Here is a 19,551-nt window from a genome sequence, read left to right as displayed (position 1 = left end):
CCGCCCCTTCGGCACGGGTGGATAGACTATAAGTCACCCCCACTTGGCTTAAGAGCCAAGAAGCCGAGCTAGTAAGAGACCTCAGTGCCGCGCACGACTTAACCACCTCATTTTGGCTGAGCGAACACCGAGTGATACATAGCCCACCTTGGCATATGCCAAGAGCGAATATCAGCCGAGTAGATAGGTCGAGCACAAGCCTTTCTATGTCCACCCCGACGTATGGAGTCTACTTGTAAACAATGTATATAGTCCAAAGAACAGCAAAGGAAAACCGTATGAAACATGTACTTTCATTAATTCTACAAAATTCTTTACAAGGATTGAAGAAGGAATCAAAAACTGAGCTCGCAGGCTCAGGGTACAGGGACTGAACTACTTTGGAGGCTCACTACCTTTGCTTGGAACCACTTCAGGGGCATCAATTGGATTAGTGGCCTCTGCATCATCATCGGTGCCTTCATCCTCGGAGTCCGGGTCATCCGCTGATTGACGCACCATGTCATCAGTGATCCGCGAAGTGGTGATGGCACTTGTATCAAGACCGGGGTAGGTATGCCTGATTAGCCACCGACTGAGCTTGAAGCCCTTATGGTAGGCCTCGGTCATCACACTGTCAAACCTTGGAGACTTGACATAGTCAATGACGGCCTGGACCTTTGTCTCCTTGAGGGCATCTTCGAAGATCTCGGTCTTCTCTTTGATGTCGCCTCTGAGGTACTCCACCTCGTGCTCTAACTTCCCTTTCGCTTCCTTAAGGTCTTGCACCTCGAGCTTTAGTGCATCACTGTCTACCTTGAAGCTGTCCACCTCGAGCCTCAAGGCCTCTTGGCCAGCCTTGAACCCATTCACCTCAGCCCTCAATCTGTCCTTGTCTCGGATCAACTCACTCTTCTTCACCAGCAGTACCTCGATGAAGCTCTTCTAAGCTGAGGCATCACTCTGCAAGCAGTGGATCTAACCATGAGCCGCCCTCAGTTCGGTGAGGGTTGTGCAAGATGACTTAGCTGCCAAAGCCCATTTTAGGTGCCGATTAGATTGAAGGGTCAAGGCATGCACGACTGAGTTCACCTACAAAAAGGAGACCAGTCAAAAAAAAAAAAAGGGAGAGAGAAAGAAAGAGAATCCTTCGCAAGGAACTCACCACCATAGTATGAGAAGTAGCTCGGGCACCGAGCTGACCAGGAGTGAGATCAGCCCATTCTGTGACCTCCTCCGGGTACGCAGTCTCCTTACTCTTCAGAAGGCTGCACTGGGGGTTCAGAATGCTTTGACCCTCTTGACTCCCCGAGCTGGATACCAACATCTCTGCCGCATAGGTGGACTCCTCGAAAGCTTTAGCGGCGACATCAGCAGGACGAGCTTCGGCTGTAGCCTTTGCGGGGCGGATCTCAACTGCAGCTTCAGTGGCATCCCTGGCAGCAGTCTCGGCAAGATTGGGCTTTGCCGCCACCTCGGGCCCCTGAGGCACCATGTCTCCCTCCAAGTCGATCACGGGGGGAGCATCAGGGAGCTCGGGCTCCAGAGCTGGGACCTGTGGAGGCTGGGCCTCGGTAGGAGTTTGCGGAGACTCGGCGCACGCCTTCTTAGCTACGCGTTTCTTCCTCTTCATCTGGTGGAAGATCCTCTGGCTTTCTATCTTCTCTGCCTCCATGGGACCTACAGTGAAGCTCGGCGTTAGTAACTCTGAAGTGAGTATGTAACCGAGAAAGCCGAAGTAAAGACAAACCTACCTGGGCTCAAGCCAGCCTGGATGAGCTTCTCCTCAGTTGTGAAATCCTTGTAGTTCATCCCGAGTTGAGCCCACGACTATAGTGACTTCTTGGTCTTCCTATTAAGGATAACACTGGGGTCTTGAACGACCACCCTCCAGTCAGTGGGGAAAGGCCACCCCGTGTTGCTCCGAACTACGAAGTACTCCCGCTTCCAGGCCGGGACTTTACTCGGGAGATTGTACATTAATTTAAAACCCAGGTGGGGAGACAAGTAGTAGGCCCACCTGTGCCTGGGGAGAATCTAAGTCTATAGGGAAGGCGCGGTTGAAGCAGAGGGAAATGGTCCCAACCACACTATGTATGGAATTCGGGTGGAGTTGGTCCAAGGTAATGTTGAAGTGCACCAGCACCTTAACGATCAGGGGGTGAAGAGGGAGACGGAGTCCAGCGACCAGTTGCTCCCTGAAGACCACGATTTCATCAGGACTGTGCTCCCATGGAAAACTGCCAGTAGGAAGGCTATAAGAGTACTCCCTAGGAAGGTGAAACCTCTGTATGAGATCCTGAAGTCTCTCCAGAGTCATAGTGGAAGGGCCAAACTGGTCTGACACCCGACCTCGGTGGGAGGATGCCAGATGGCCCGAAGCCACTTGTACCTCGGACGGCTGGGCGGCAGAAGAAGCACCCTGAGCCGAGGTACCCACCTCGGGCTCGTCTATAAGACTGTCTACACTAGACAACATGAAAGCACGGAAAGAAAAGAAAGTTTAGAAAAGAAAAGGAAGCTCGAGGACTCGCTATAAAAGACGCAACCGAACTGAGGAAATGACTGAACTAGAAGACCCGAGCTAGGAACCTCAGACACGAGCTCAATACTGACGCTGAAGACTTTGTGGCGAAGAAAATGACTAGGGTCCCCCACTATTTATTGCCACTATATCCGGGCATTGATGGTCGAGATTGAGACAATCCGACGACTCTCAAAGAAATCGGCTACGGGCTCCTCGAGGTGAAATCAATTTAGCGCGTTTTTTTCCATTTGCAAAGTCCAAATTGCGTGATGTCCGCGTGTAAGCCGAATGTGACCCGAGTTTCTTTTGATTGAGCCAGGCACCAGATCGGTCTGGCCAGGCAAATCGCACCGAAGCCAAATCCACCGGGCGCATCATGAACTCCCCGCATTGGGTCAACACCACCAATACAGGGAGTGGGGGGCAATTGATGGAAGGTGATTTGGCCCGACCTTGTAGCACGAGGACACGTGGGTATGACCTTGCCTAAACGATGACTCAGTGTGACAACACAACAAGCATAACCGAAACTCGGTGAGAAGGGCTCACCGAGTTTAATCCGGCAACCCGGCGGGTTAGGCTACTCGCCGAGAGTTGTCTGCCTTGCACCTTCTTCCCAAGGCTGAAGCGCTCCGAGCTGCCTCCGACCTCGGGGCCTCTTGACTTTTCCTAATGGCCGAGCTCCTCCCAGTGGGTTCTAGGTCACTCCCCAAAAAGGAACGCCCCGATCCGCCTCTAATCACCTCGGGGTAAAGACACTTCGGGTTAGTGCCACTGGTGTAGCTTGGCATAGGCGGCTCGGTGTAGCTCACCGCAGGCAGCTCGCCACTTGCAGGGTAGCTCGGTGCAGGGTAGCTCACAAAAGAGCGGTTCGACATATCACAGGAAGATCTCCTACTTGACAACTGTGCCCGACAAACCTGGAGACTACGATCACATCTTTTGTCAGATAGTGTCATGCCCGCCACCTCTGGAAGATGTCCTACATCTAACAAGTACGTACTCTGTAGTGACGGCCCCACACGTGCCACCTCAGCCCTAGCTGTAACGGCTGCGGCAGGACAACAATGGTAATTATACCTGCCCTGACAGAGGCAGGTGAGCCTGATTTGGCAAAGTTCTATTGTAAGTAGTCCCAATCCCAAAGGGTAGGTAATTTTTTGATACTCGTGCTATCTGCACTCTTAGCATCATTTACTATCCTTGCATCTTTCACAGAGCTCTAACTTAAGCGCCGGAGTGCTCCCGCCAGGCAAGCCTCCCGGGGATTCCTCATCTTCTCCATCTCAGGTACCACACAGGAGCCACGTACCCGCCAGCTAGGAGTGACCGAATCACGCACCATCAAAATAAACTGTCAAGCCCAAGCTAACTATAGAAATTCGTTGACTGTGGCTGACTTCATTTTCAAACTTCAGCATAGGCAAGACTTCATGAACCCATTTCAACACTGTCCAGATTATCATTGGGGAGCATTGTAACTTACTATCCATTCTACGCCAATTTCTTTCCTTCCAAATTTCTCAAACTGCGAAGCAAATCACAAGGCCCACAAGGGAGGACCATTGATTATGCGACTTGTTTGCCGCTAGAAACCAATGATAGAGAAAAGTTCGCTTGCACTTGCAACACCTCTAAAAGGCAACCCCGATAATCAGTTAAAATGCATCCACACTTTTCTAGCAAGGCAACCATGCTCAAAGAGATGATTAATGTCTTCTATTGAAGGCCGTTGACAGCAATCACATTTTGAGACTAGAGGGACTAAGATCTCTTATGTCTGCATCCACTCCAACCTTGCCAACCATAATCTTCAAGAGAAACAAACTTATCTTTGGTTGGAACTGCTTTATTCTAGACTTCCTTGTACCAATGAACCTTCGCGTGCGGAGATTTGACTCCACCGTTCACATTATTTTATGAAGACGATTAGATCCCATCAACACCTAATACATCTCGAACATGTAATTGAAGATTAATAACGTCAACATGATTGACCCAGTCAATCAAAGGTCCCAAATCCAAGCCAAAAAATTAATATTCCCTTTCCCCACCATCCACCTAGATAATGTCACCAAGTCATGCCTCAATTCCAAGTTCAGCCTCCAAGTTCGAGAGGTAAACATTGGACATTCGACTAGGGCTTTTGACTTTTTTTTTTTTTTAATTTGTAATCCATCTCCTTGAAAAGGTCTTATTCCTTATCCCAAGATACCCAACAATGTTTTTTTCTCCAAATCTGTATTGGCCGACAAAATTCATCACGTGAAGAGGGATGCTATTAAGAACATGGAGATTTTGCCATATCTAATTTCAGCACCACATTGCCATATCTACTTGTAAGTACTTTCACCATAATCTTACAACAAAAATTTCCCAAACTTATAGGACGAAAATTCACAAACGAACTTTACATTTAGGTTGTGTTTGGTTTGTAAAGGCTTCCCTACATTTTCCTTCTTTTCACAATTTTTTTCTTTTAAATCAAACATAACCTTAGGGATTAAGGTAATAAAGGACAAAGTGTATCTCACCGACAAATCACCCTTATTGAAAAAGAACTGAGCAACCTTCACTACATCAGCTCCAATAATATCCCAGCAAGAAACATAAAAGTGACAAGTAAAACCATCTGGATCCAGACCACTAGCACAATTCATTGACCAAACCACCTTCTAAATTTCCTCAGCTAACGACATAGCCACCAGAAGATCATTATCCTCCCCTCCCGTCTCACCAACTTGGGGATAATGTCAAGCATCTCAGCATCAGGTTCCACAGCCTCTTCTAAAAAGGACACTAGAAAAATAATCCACTGCCTTGGATTTGATATCCACTATGTTCAGTTAGCCAAACTCTACCAGAATCTTTGATTTTACTTATTTTATTACACACCCTGTTCACCTTTACAGATAAATGGAAGAACTTAGAATTACGGTCCCCCTCCTTCAGCCACTTAGATCTAGCTTTCTGTCTCCAAAAGATTTCCTCTTAACATGTTCTCCTCATGGAGTTTTTTCCTTTATTCCTGTAGATGAGCAAGTATTTTCGGAATTATGGTGTAAATGGTTCATTTCAGCATAACACTTTTCTACAACTCTTATTGCTTGGTGAATATTACCAAAAACATTATGATTCCACTACTTTAGCTGAACCCTTAATTTATGTAAATTGAGGAAAAGTATTATTAGGCTGCGTTTGGAATTGGTGTAAAATATCATCAGTGTAAAAGTACATTGACGATATTTTACACCAAACCGTGAGAAAGTGACCATTAAACTTTGAAAAGTGTGATGATAAAAGTGTAAACTTTTATATTGTTTGATGAGGTTTTACATCGATTCACAACGTAAAACTCCACTCCATCCAAATGCCGACAAATCTAAACCGGGGAGTGGAGTTTTACATTGATTTTTATTTACACTACATCCAAACGCCGACAAACCAAACTGGCATAAACTTTTACATTGTTCTTGATTTACATTGTTTTGAAATGCAGCCTTAGCAGATTTGCATGAATTTCCTTATTCCAACACTCATCAATACGATTTATGATACTAGCATTTTGAACCTTGGCTATTACAAACCCATAAGCCATATTCAACCACTACAAACCCATCATTTATCCATTATAAATCATATTCAACCATCACAAATTGAGGCTCAATTGTTACAAACCATTATAAGTCAATACTCAACTAACCCCTACTCAACAATTACAAACTCATATGATTCAACTATTACAAAGCTCTACATACCTTTTTCTCATAGATAAGACCTCTATATACCTGTCTCTCAAATCTGATTTAGCCTATCAATTGATGCTACTATAAATTATATATACACATAAAGTGCAACCATTAAGACTTGATCACAAGTTACTACATGAACAAAAAAAATTTATCACCAAGTTATAATATTATAAATTATCAAAATGACAATGCTTCAAGTTTTAATTTTCTAAGCCATTTTATCAACATTTTTTTATTATTATCATATTACCAGAAAATAAAAATTAATTAATTAACTAATAATTTTCTTGACATGGACCATATTCAAATTCTTTCATCTGCCAATGTTTCCTTGGTATAATAGATAGTTTACACTACGCATAAACCATAAAAAATTATGTTGTGTATAATGTGTATATACCTCCATTACAGTGATTTTTGAGACGGGTTTAATTTTATTGATGTATTTCTAAGAATTATTTGATTCTTTCTAATGAATCCATACATACCTTGAATTTTTTTACTGTATTCATTGGACTCAATAATATTAATTCATAAAAACGATTTTAAGTTTAAAATACTTCGACATAAACAACCTTTGGCCAAAGAGATCACACCGGCAGCACTACTTTGCAACCCCACCTCCCACTATACACGATACATTTTCTGTTTTAAATTCAAAACGCAAGCAATGTTTTTGATTTGATCGACGGCACATCCACGTTTCATTGGCGAGGGGGTCACAAGGTGGTACTGTGACCGTGCTGTGACGTGACTCCAAAATGGATCCACCAGGAAGCGGCGCCGTAGAACAGTAGAAATAACATGGAACTTCTAGTTTTGCTAGTACTTAGGAAAAATGCCACGTAAGGAAAGAAATTAAATTAGTATGATGAGTATGAATTCGTTTTAATGATATTTAACCTTTCAATTTGAGTTGGTGCTAGATACTAAATGCTTCAAGGTTAACCCAACCAAGGCCCAACCTAGTACATTACCTGTGAATCAGTGATGTCGTCATCTTTTCACCTCTAACATGCAGCCCGACCATTTACATAATTATGGAATGGTAGAGGACATAAACTCCCCAAGTCAAAATGTACAAATTTCAATTCACAAAATAAGGCTTTGTTGATTACCCTTTAGCTATAAATCAAATAGGCTATAGTTAAAAAATTAAATAAAAGTAAAGAAAAACTATAAACCTCATTATCAGAGCAAGCTCCCGAACCTAGAACTTATTCTCTCTTCTGACTATAGTACATCCTCAAAAAAAGAAGAGAATGACAAAGCAACTAGGCTTTCGAAATAGACAGTTGCATGGTATGGGGCTTGCATCATTAATGAGAACTTGCTAGTTATGGAAAATGGATGTTGCAAAGGATCCACATACTTGAATTCCCACCTTCAGCATCATACAATATGGCAATACTGTATAAGAAAAATCATAATACAATATGCAAGATGGCTATGGTAAGAGTGTGGTAAGTTGTCTACTAAAGAGATAACCAAGGGCTGCACGAACATCCATCTGCAATAAAACAAAACAAAAAATCGGATTAACAAAAATAAACCTCGACGATAACTGTTGGAAGGAAGAAAACCCACCTCAGTGGGCAGAGCATACTAGACAATCTTCACTATGTAGTCAATAACACTCTTTTGGACTACCCATAAATCCTTGAAGTTAGTATCAACAAAGCGAAGTGATATTTGGTTCAGAGAGATTTACAGTACAATCACTAAATGGTAACCCTGAACGTAGTGCACGTCTATACAGAAAAATAGATATTAATTTTTGTTTTCCTCATCTTGAACTGGTTTGAGTATTGTTAAAAAATACAATGAAACAAATAAAAGAACTAAGCCTGGTCTAAAAGGAACACTTTTTTTTTTTTTATTGTTATTAATAAATATAAGTGCCAAGAGCAGCAACTCTAACCACCATCCTTCACAGGTAAGCGACAAACTACCAGCCATACCAAGTGGCATAAGTGGGAAAGCAGAAATACCTTCCCACTTGATAATGCACAGCCAAGATGGCCAGAACTGCACAAAAGCCTACACCAGTTGGATTCTAATACTAACACATAAGAAGTACATAAAATGCTTTAAAGTAGAAACCTTGGTGATTCAAGACAAGAAGTTGGAATCCAAATATAAAAATGTATTGCAGAAAAATGAGAAATTGAAAGTTCAGGCAAGGACATTGAATTTGACTTATTCCAAAAAAAAAAAAAGAACACAACTATGGGTTTTCAAAGATGGATTAAGATCAATAACAGAATTTTTGTTAGGATCTCCAAGTTTAAATCTTGCTGAATACTCGTATAAATTACATGATTTATAATCACTTTCAAGTTGCTTACACAAGTCCCTACATTCTTTTGCAATTGCAAACTCTACTCAATTCTGCAAGGCCCAAACAACAGCTCCAATCATATGGGCCATGTTAAAAATTTTCCCAATAAAAAATACAATCTCTAAATACTGATAGATGCCCATGAAGACAGGTCCTTTATCATAATTAATTTTAAAAGCATTTACTTGGAAGTACAGAGTTACCTGATCACAGCATACAAGCTTGGTGATCAAGGGATAAAACTCGCATAGATGTTTCCTGAAAATCTGATGGTTCATAAGGCACATCCCTTCAAGCACCTAGAAACAGAAATGAATACAAATAGAAATTTTTGCCTGTCATATGAGTGTTGGCAAGCAAGGAAGAGAAAAGGAATAATACCAAACTTAAAGTCCATACTATCCACTAAAGTCATCAAAATGAAAATAAATAAAGAGAAGATTACAAAATCCAATTAAACCATTCAATTAACATATGATAAAAGTCTAGGAAGTTGGGTATACAATACACCTTGTTGAAAACAAATGTGAATGGTCTACTCAAATTCTAAAGAGTAACTACATGATACATTTAAGTTACTTCGATAACCAAGCAACTCTAGTATTTTAGAATAACTAGTAAGTGTGCATGTGGTGATCTTTGATGATGATGATGATGATGATAGTAAATAATATGTTACCAAAATTTGTTACATTTTTTTATATTTCTATGTCTATAAAAATTATTGTTATTTGTCACACTTATTTTTGTTTGATATGATGAATGTATGATATTGGAGATATGCTCAAATGTTTTCTACATTTTTTTTTGTATTTTTTTATACATGTGTGTGTTTTCATCATTTTTAATTTTTATTATTATTTAATTATGACATCTAGGGTGACACATTTGGCCCAAAAGGTCGAATTGTTAACTAGCCACCAAAGAGCAAAACAACTCCATTCTGGGTTGGTTTTAAATTTGTATTTTATTTTATAGTTAATTACTATAGGATTCAATGAAAGAATGGGAGTTAATACCCTAAATATAAGACTTAATGAGAGAGAACAGAATGAGAAGTGTAGTAGTTCAAATTACATTTTGTTGCCTCACAATTAGAAAGGGACCAAATTCAAAAATAAAGGTATTTTAGTCAAGAATAAGATTCAATAAACGTTAATGGGAATTAATACTTAAATAAAGGACTTAATGAGAGGGATTTCAATGAGGAGAAAAGTGGTTCAAATTACATTCCTGTCCTTACAATTAGATAGGGACCAAATTCAAAAAATTGGGGTATTTTAGTCAAACAAAAGCTCTGTACTTACCACTTACCTTTTAAATTTTAATAGTAGTATGGGTATTTGGATGACAAAACAAAATCCACTTCAGCACCAAGCTGAGGTGACACATTATCCGTTTAAGTCACACTTTGTGAGGTAAAAAAGAAAGAAAAGAAAGAAATTAAGTTTTAACCTGGAGAGCTCAAAACTCTCTCGGGGTGCAGGGGTGTTCCAAAACTGTGTTTTCTAACAAATGCTTTAACCTCCCCTGCGTTCCAAAAAGTTGCTTTCTCAGGTGAACATATTTGGGGGTATTTTGGTCAATAGACACTAATATTGTCTTCATGGGAATATTAGGAATTTTAAAGTGTTCAAGAGCATGACATCTTCACTTTTGGTTAGGTTCTTAACTAATGGAAGGGGTCAAAGTACAGGCATTGTTAAAGCACTTATCAGAAAAACAAGGAAGATTTAAGTAATTTACTCATCAACTGGCTTTTACATTTATTTTTCATTTTTTATTGGTAACATCGAGTTAAATGAACAAAGAGTTTGTTTTGGCCTGGTAGTTTAAATCCCTCCCCCGCCCCCCCAAAAAAAAGGAAAAAACAATTTGTTGAGATTATGCACTGTGGGCAGGGGTATTTATGCATGTTCTCTTTATTTGTATTTGGGTACCCATTCAAGGGCATATATGTAATTTTTCTTTATTTTATTGGGTGTGAACAATAACACACCCCACTCTCCCAAAATCTCCTCTTCTCCTTCCTCTTTGTTCTCTCTTCTCTTTCTTCCTATAATCTTCACTTCAACTTGGTATCAAAGCAGGTTGGGATCTAGATGAGCCTCCTCTACTGACCTTCAAACCCAGGAAGACCTACCAACATCAGACCACCACTGGATGATGTTAGTAGTCCGTATAGGTGCCACCAGCAACCCTTGAATCTGGTTCAGCCTTGTGCGCCCTGATTCTAGAAACATTTTAGTATGAGTTTCATCTCTCCATTGGATGCTTCCTTGCTTTTTTCCTGAGCTTTTCAATAAAAAATTAAAGAAAAATGCAGTTTCAATATTTGGGATTTTTTCTTCCCATTTGGAGTTGTTTCTTACTTGAAACCTGTTGTCCTTAGGTTGTTTTACCTTTATGGAGGTGTGGAAAGTGGTTCCACAATTTTTTTAACCCTAGTTAATCTTTGGGAAATTTTATTCTCCCTTTTGTGCCACTAGTGGTGTTTTTGGCTTCCTATTGGCTCCTAACCGAGTGTTGACCTATTTTGGTGGCTTTATTGTGTCCTAGTTGGTTGTTGGAGTGCAATAGGGCTGTCAAGTTGCTAGTCCAAGTCCAATGGAATTGCCTAAAGAAGTACAGACCATTTCCGGAATGCTCCCGAGCAGTGTTTATGCTTCTAATGATATGATAACCACTATAAAACTTAATTGGAGCAACTTCCTCGATTGGTCTCAATCTTCCAAACTTACCATTGGAGGATGGGGTAAGATGGGAACAAGAAAATTCTTTGGTTATGTCATGGATGGTCTGTTCAAAGCAGCCACATATTGCTCGCAATTACATGTTTCCTCTAATGCCATGGACATTTGGGATCATGTTACTGCCACACACTCCAATGTAAGGAATATAGCTCGAGTCTACTAACTCCGAAGGGAAGCTTGTAATATGCATCAGGGGAATGGGTGTGGCTATGCACTTTCTCTTCCTTATAATCTCTTTGGGAAGAAATGGATCATCTGGAGGCCTTGGAATGGAAGAATCCTAAGGATGGTGAACAATATTGAAAAATATGTTGAGAAGAACCGAGTATTTGATTTCTTGGTCGACTTGAATGTTGAGTATGATTTTACCTGACAACACATCTTGAATATATTGTTTCCCTTGCCATTGCATACTCCTAGGTACAGGGAGAGGAGAGTAGAACGGCTGCCATGATGCAGACTTTAGTAGTTGATCATTCGGCTTATATGTCCTCCAAACCCAAGCTAATTGTAAACAAACAGGGTGTTAATGAGAAAATTGAGGTGGTGTGTGAATACTGTAAGAAGCCCAAACACACTAAGGACTGGTATTGGAAATTGAATCCACATCTAAAACCTAAGAAGCTTAAAACAACAATGAAGGGAAATGTGCATCTTGATATTGTGGGAATTGATTGTCCATCTCCTAGTGTTCAAGCTCCTTTACATGATTCCTTTGATGTGATGGAGAAGCTTAGGAGTCTACTAACTCAGCTTAAGAAATCTGGGTCCTCCACCTTAGTTGGCTCTAGAGATCCTTCCAATACTTTTGCTAAATCAAGTATTGCACTTGCTTGTCAATCTTCTTCTCCTGGTTCCTAGATTATGGACTCTGGAGCTAGTGCTAACATGATTGGTATGACTTCTCACTTCACCTCTTATAAATTAGCTCTAGGGAAAGGAAAGGTCATTGTAGCTGATGGATCTCAGACTCTAATCTCGGGTCTGGGTGAAGTCAAGCTCACTCATAAGTCATAATATTTCCCTAAACTTTGTCTTTCATGTTCCTATGTTGCACAAAAATCTTTTATCTGTTATTTCTTTTACCAAATTCCATAATTGTTTGGTTTCTTTTGTAGGACCTGAGGGTAAGGTCCTAGTGGGTGTATACAATTAAACATTGGGCGGATGACTCAATTGAAAGATACAAAGCTAGGTTGGTGGCAAAAGGATACACCCAAACATATGAGATTAACTATCAGGACACCTATGCACTTGTGCCAAAACGAACTCTATCCGAGTGGTTATGTCTCTTGTTGATCACTATTCATAACCTCTATACTAAATGGATGCAAAGAATGCCTTCCTCAATATAGATCTTCAAGATGAGGTCTAGATGAATCTTCCCCTAGGAGTAACTTGATCGTGAGGGGAAGGTTTTTCATTTGAAGAAATCCCTTTATGGGCTCAAGCAGTCTCCTAGAGCTTGGTTTGACAGAAAAGGCTATTCTTAAAATTGGATTCACTCAATCACAAGCAAATCATAAAAAGAGGTAATGGCCAGGTAACTCTACTGATAGTATGTGTTGATGACATTATTGTCACAACTCATAAGAGATGATAACCCTAGAATAGTCCAACTAAAGTCATTTCTTGCTTCTGAATTTGAGATCAAAGATCTAGGGAATCAAAAATAATTTCTTGGAATTAAAGTGGCAAGGTCAAAGGAAGGGATTTTCATTTCATAGAGAAAGTATGTTCTTGACTTCCTTCATGATGTTGGCAAGTTGTGGTGCAAACAAGTTGAAACTCCTATTGGCGCCAATCATAAACTAAATACTAATGACGAAGACATTCTTCTAGACAATGTTATCGATCAGAGACTAGTTGGTTAGCTTCTCTACTTGTACTTGACTAGACCAGATATATCCTATGTCGTGAGTGTGGTGAGTCAGTAAATGCATAATCCTAGAACTTCAATATATTTTAATGATGGAGATATTCTTCCATATAATATTTCCGACATTTTGACATGTTTCTTATATTTGGTGACCAACATTTTCACCGACACCGACAATTTAAACCTTGCAGTTAATAGGATCCTTGCCTACTTAAAGGGGTACCCAAGTAAAGGAATGTTGTACTCCAAACATGGGCATTTCAAGGTTGAGGTTTATATTGATGCTGATTGGGCAGGTTTTATAGATGATAGGAGATCCACCTCTGGTTATTATGCATTGGTGGGAGGTAATGTTGTGTCTTGGAGAAGTAAAAAACAATCAGTAGTAGCTCGATCCTATGTAGAAGAAGAATATAGGGCCATGGCTCACGGTGTATCAGAATTACTTTGGCTAAAGACCTTGTTATCTGAGATTGGAATCAAAGATGAAGCTCCAATGAGATTGTACTATGATAACCAAGCTGCTATAAAAATTGCACATAGTCGAGTCCAACATGATCGCACAAAACACATTGAGGTTGATAGACACTTCATTAGAGAAAGAATAGCCAGTGGAGAAATATGTGTACCTTTTGTCAAGTCAAAAGATCAACTTACCAAAGGCCTCCACAAGCCGAAGTTTGATAGAAACCTAGGCAAGCTAGGCATGATAAATATCTATGCTCAACTTGAGGGAGAGTGTTGAGATTATGCATTGTGGACAGGTATTTATATCTTTTCTATTTATTTACATTTGGATGCCCATTCAAGGGCATAGTAATTTCTCTTTATTAAGTAAAATGAAAATTTTCTTGGGTGCAAATAGTAACACACCCTATTCTCCTGAAATCTCTTCTCCTTCCTCTTTGTTCTCTCCTCTTCTTCCTATAATCTTCATTCAAGCTGATCTCATTACATTTGATCCTAAAAGAAATGTTCCCTACTTGTCCCTTGTTTTTCCGAAGTGTCAACCAAACCAATGGATGCTCTACACACCCAATTGAGATTCACATGCAATTCCCTAGTCAAGCACTACAATTCCTTTATAGTGTACTTAAATTTCCACAGCCCATTTTTTTTGTTCTTTAACCAGCTAACTACTACCTTCAAGTGCCCTTCCACCACAATGTTTCTGCACTTTAGTAACTACTCTCAAGTCTCAACCTATGTAATACTACTAGAAATTCTGCATATATGGGACTTCCATAGCCAACTAGACTGGAAAACTAAAATTGCTTCTCTTTCATCACTAGACTCCTACACCGTAAGGCCTTGGATTGCGCACACTACTTAGGCCTTTTTCTGAAGAATATTACAAGTGTTGATTTTTCCATAAAAAACCTCCCAAGAGAAAGCCATAATTTTTGGCAGCAAGTGTCCATCCCAAATTTGTTTCACCAGAAATGTTTGTGAAAGAATGGAAGCAATTTGTTCAGTTATTATCAAAAAGCAGCATGCAGGAGCTGGACTATTCACAAAAACACAAACAACAAATATCATTTTATAAGCAATCATTCACAACACACAATACATAATTTGAGTTGTTCCCAGGCAGTCTTAGTGGTCTGGGTTTTGTTGTATTAAGCATCTTTTTCTGTGTGGAATAAATTACATTACCTTTTTCCAAAAAAAAAAAAAACAATACATAAATATATTACGAATCAACAACTTCATATTCAACTGCAACGAAAAAAAGTAGATCATTCCAACACATACTCCATACCTTAACAATAATTGGAGAACGCAACTCCAGAACACGATGAATATCTACATTAGCAGTTTCTCCTGTGACAGACTGGAGGTCAGATGCCTCCTTCAGTATCTGTCCACAGAAAGAAATTAGTTTCTCTTCTGCTATGCACTCAAGCTGTTCTGAATTAGGATTTTCAGGATAGTGTGGATCGTTGACTGACGTCACATCAACATGGGAACCAACACTACCCTGCATATCCTCACTGTTGATATTAATTCTCGAAGTCGTCTTCTGTAAGATATCCAAATATATGCAAGTTCCTGCTAACTCTTGCCGAAGAAGATTCAAAGGTGGCCTGTCCAGCAAGAGTTAAGGTTAAAATAAATCATGCTCTCAAGGAATAAGCAGCAGAGATAGGAAAAATGAAAAATTTCCAAAATCACCTACCTCTCAGCCGGCATATGATGCATACGCATTCTAAGGTTTGAATATGAATTATACGAAGCAGAAAACTCCAAAACAGACAGCAAAATGTCCATTATGGTAACTTTTTGCAGGGCTTTTAACTTGCTCCAGTATTTCTTCTGTAATTGATAAAGATGTATTAATGAAGAACCATTCAAAATGAAAACCTACCTCCCCAGAATTTTCTGATTCTAAAGTCCACAATTTTAAACAATGTATTAGAACAGCAGAACTTGAGACATTTTCTTCCTATTACCAACTTGTCCTCTGAATGCAAATTAAAGCTATCAAGTTTATTTTTTTATCAGACAATAAATATCTGGTATCTCATTTTAAACAAAGCTAACAAAACTTGGATTACTAGAAGAAATGAGATGTTTAAAATTAAATGGAATACAAAATCAGTTAGACTTATACCTGAATACTATCAATGGCACCAAGTAATAGAAGTTGAGTGATGCATTTTCCCCTAACAGTTCCCAATAGTGGACTTTCTTTTTCAACTCTAGAATCAGATTCAGCAACATCAGGAACCTGCAACAGTGTGCAAACAAGGGAGAAGAAGTGAAGCATCATGTATCCACAAATATAATACAAAAAGAAAAAGGTTCACTGGATCTATATCTATAACAGCCAGAAGCTCAATATTTTGTGGACCAAGGAATGAAGAACCTTGGCAACTATAGCTTCAAAACTTTATGGAAACATGAACATTAATCAGATATTCACTTCTTATAATCAGCATCTATAACCTGATTTTTTTAAGTGTTGAGGTAAAAAGAAAAGGAAACCGCACCATTTGATAGTGCTACTGGAAGGGGGCAATGATGAAGACTTGACTGGCAAAAAGCCAACATAGAAATGCATTTTAATGCATGAAAATATATTGCAAGCACCATGGTCCAGGTACCCCACTTCAATTTTATCAGCCAATCTAAAGATTTATCTGAATGAACAGTTCATATTGGATTTTCTTGTAAGTAGAATGGTTGGAAATATTGGTAAGATTTTGCAAAATTTCCCTATTTCACCAGGGGGCAATATGAAATATTCTAATAATCTTTTTCACCCACAGATATTTGATACATTGCTAATATAACAGTGAAATTTTCAACCACATTCATAAGTTGCATATCTAAAATTCAGAATTTTAGAATTTCATTGAAACTTTCCCATATTTAATAAAATCATCATTTTGTTTTGAAAATCTTTTTCTAAAAGAACAAGTTGTTATTCTAAAATTTAATGATTTGCTTATTATTTTGAATATGATTCTCCAAGTCACTATGATTCAGAAAAAAAAAAGGAACAGAAAGACACAACTACAAAAAAGAAGTCACAATCTAATTGAAACACATGGTTACAAAAAAGATAAAAGGTAGAATAGATAGTGAATGACATATGTCAGAAAATAAAAAGGGGAAGAGGTTCTGTTTTATTTAATGCATGAGAGAGAAATAGAACAGCTGTAGGGAAAAAAATAAGAACCATTTTTTTCTTCTTATCATCTCAAAACCTTAGGATCTTTTAAAGCTCAATAACAAACCCCCCATAGAAAAGCACAAGTTATATATAATGTATAATAGGATGTATCAAAATACTTTTTTCTTCTTATGCAGCCAAAGTCCCTTATGATTTTTGCCCAAATGGAGGGATCTGTATCATCTAGGTGGGTGCCTAGTTGCCTAGACAGGTGCCTTTTGGATTTAAGTCAAGGTGATCAGGTGAGCCACTCAGCTAGTCACCTAAGTGAAACCTTGACAACTATATTATCAGCATTAACATACAAGCAAAAAGTTAAGATATTAATTACCACCTCACCTTAACAGGAGAAGGTATTAATGAATCTGAAGGACGGGTCCAAGATTTAGTGGTAAAACTTCGTAGCAAGAGGTTGTCCATCATATTTCCCATAATCTTTTGACCCAATGTTTGACTCCGTTGAAAGCCTGCAGCTTCAGCAGATTTTTGACCTTGTAGGGATGGTGATGGTGAACCTACAAGAGTAGTCTTTGTTAAAAATTATTGTTATTTTCAGATGCACGAATCAATTAGAGTCTCGCAGCATGCATTTTCCTGACTGCTAGGGTAGAAACACACTAATTTTCCCATATCTAAATTTACTAAAACATTGGCAATGTAATTGCAAACCTTCAGATTCCTCCAAGTTTGCAAATGAACCCATTTCTTGATTATGCTCCTGCAAGATTGACGCACTGTGTTTCTTCCCAGGACTGTCATTACCAATATTTATGGATGTATGACCAAACATTTTTGCATTCTCATTGGGATCAAACAAATGGGTCCCAACTTCCCCACTCTCAGCAGGCATCTGGGAAGGACTTCCACTGGTGTGGACCTCTGAATCTTTAATAACCTTCAAATAGCCCTTTGAGTTTTCAAAGCCCAAAGAATTAAGCAACTCGAGGGGTTGGGTTGCGTATGAAGCATCTCTGACAGTCAAAACATATAGATAATTTAAGTAAATATAGACAATAAAAAATAAACAGAAACAAAGCAACACGGAAAAGATGTGATATTTACCTAATACTGTTTAGTAAGGTATCCCAGTCATCAGCACTGAACTGGTGGCCTCCGACTTCTATGAGATGAACTAAAGCACCCAGAGAGAGAGAAACCACGGATTGATCTGTCTTTTTTGCACAATCCAAAAGTAAACCTAAAAGTGGTGGCAGCATAAAACAGACCTCCTGTACATAATGAACTTCCAATAAATAACTAAAGATTTCAAGCTATTCCTTGTACAAAATAGTAAAAAGAATCAAGTACAAAAAATATGTTCTCAAAAATTATATTGTTTACAGAATCTTTTCTTTGTCTATTTCATGTATAGACTTGTAGTTTTATATATGAACCCCCCTCCAAAAATAACAAAAAAAAAAAAAGGAAAAAAGAAAGCAACTATAGATTTACAACTTATTATCAAAATGAAGGATAAAATTTGTAGAAACCTTATAGAAAGTGTTAAAAAGGTTGCATAGTAACTGCAGTGAGTGAATGCTGGTTTCCCGAAGCCATTCATCGCCAGAAGAAGACAAACCATCCCTTCCAGCATATCGGACATGATCAAAAATGGGAAACAGGACGCGGTGGAAAATGCTCTCCCAAAATGCTGATGAAAACTTGTGACCTCTCTCATTCAACAAATCAAATAGCACTTCCAGTGCACAGTTTCTGACCTCCACTCTGGGATCTGATGTCAGGTCAGATAAACCAGCCAGCATTGGAAACCAGTAATGCTCAGTCACATCAAACATTGTATCGACATTGGCATCGATTGGTTTCAAAGCACCACCAGGTATAAGGCCCTGAAAAAAAGAATATGACGGTCAGAAGAACTTACAAGTAAAAAACGAATGCTAACCCAGATAAAAGGTACAATACTGAGCACTTCTAGAAGCATGTTAGGAAGATAGTAGATTTATGAAACATGGAAGTTCAAGATATTGTATTAGACTAGAACTTTTTTCTTATCAGCAGTAAATGTTTCTATAGATAGTACAAAGAAGAATCAATCATCAACTATCACAAAAGAAGAGGAAAAGTAAATTAGAATTACACCAGATGTAAACAGGAATGGAAAAAAGGGCAATCCCTCAGTAAATCAGAAAGGACGGGAACAGCAGACTCCATTTGGTCCTTTGAACACGCTTCCCGGAAAGACTGGCAGGCAATAATTTACCAGATCATAGGATCCATATGAACAATATGTACTCTGCGGATGCTGAAGCTCTAGTCTTCCTCATGTGGTAATCTAGTGAGTAACATATGAAAGAAGGGACTGTACATAGTTCATTTGTAGTGGGCTGAAAGTTTACAACTGATAGAAGAAAGCAACTCAAGCATGTACCAAAGTCCAAGCCCATAACCAAGACTAAATCCAATTTGGATTCATAGCCCATACCCATATCCAAACCCATGTTCATTACCCACAAACCTTTACCCATATCACCTATAAACGCATGCCCATTACCTATATCCAAACCTATGTCTCTAGCCCATTATTAAAATCCAGATCCATAATCAGTCAACCCACAAAATTAAAACATGAATTGGGAATTAATGCATGTTTCATGAAACTTTGTAGTTTGTATTGGAGTTT

The 19,551-nt window shown here is 39.1% G+C and overlaps 1 protein-coding gene across 8 annotated transcripts in view; it reads right to left on the bottom strand.

Moving 5' to 3' along the window:
- Window positions 1-7,349: 7,349 nt before the first annotated feature.
- ATMIN7 (HOPM interactor 7) overlaps window positions 7,350-19,551 on the bottom strand; it is a 98,364-nt gene continuing 86,162 nt past the window's right edge. For all 8 annotated transcript variants that reach the window (XM_088950723.1, XM_088950728.1, XM_088950726.1 and 5 more), the window contains 9 exons: window positions 18,401-18,757; window positions 17,973-18,139; window positions 17,580-17,881; window positions 17,250-17,425; window positions 15,846-15,962; window positions 15,411-15,547; window positions 14,994-15,318; window positions 8,803-8,898; window positions 7,350-7,768 (listed from right to left, as the gene is read on the bottom strand). In XM_088950723.1, the coding sequence (XP_088806849.1) occupies window positions 7,706-7,768; window positions 8,803-8,898; window positions 14,994-15,318; window positions 15,411-15,547; window positions 15,846-15,962; window positions 17,250-17,425; window positions 17,580-17,881; window positions 17,973-18,139; window positions 18,401-18,757 (1,740 nt within the window). In that variant the 3' untranslated portion in view covers window positions 7,350-7,705. The remainder of the gene's footprint in view (window positions 7,769-8,802; window positions 8,899-14,993; window positions 15,319-15,410; window positions 15,548-15,845; window positions 15,963-17,249; window positions 17,426-17,579; window positions 17,882-17,972; window positions 18,140-18,400; window positions 18,758-19,551) is intronic.

Source organism: Nelumbo lutea, chromosome 6, assembly GCF_056320005.1.
Source record: "Nelumbo lutea isolate HS-2025 chromosome 6, American lotus-T2T, whole genome shotgun sequence".
Lineage (NCBI taxonomy): Eukaryota > Viridiplantae > Streptophyta > Magnoliopsida > Proteales > Nelumbonaceae > Nelumbo > Nelumbo lutea.
Note: the sequence above shows the minus strand (reverse complement) of the source record. Positions and strands in the feature narration are given on the sequence as shown.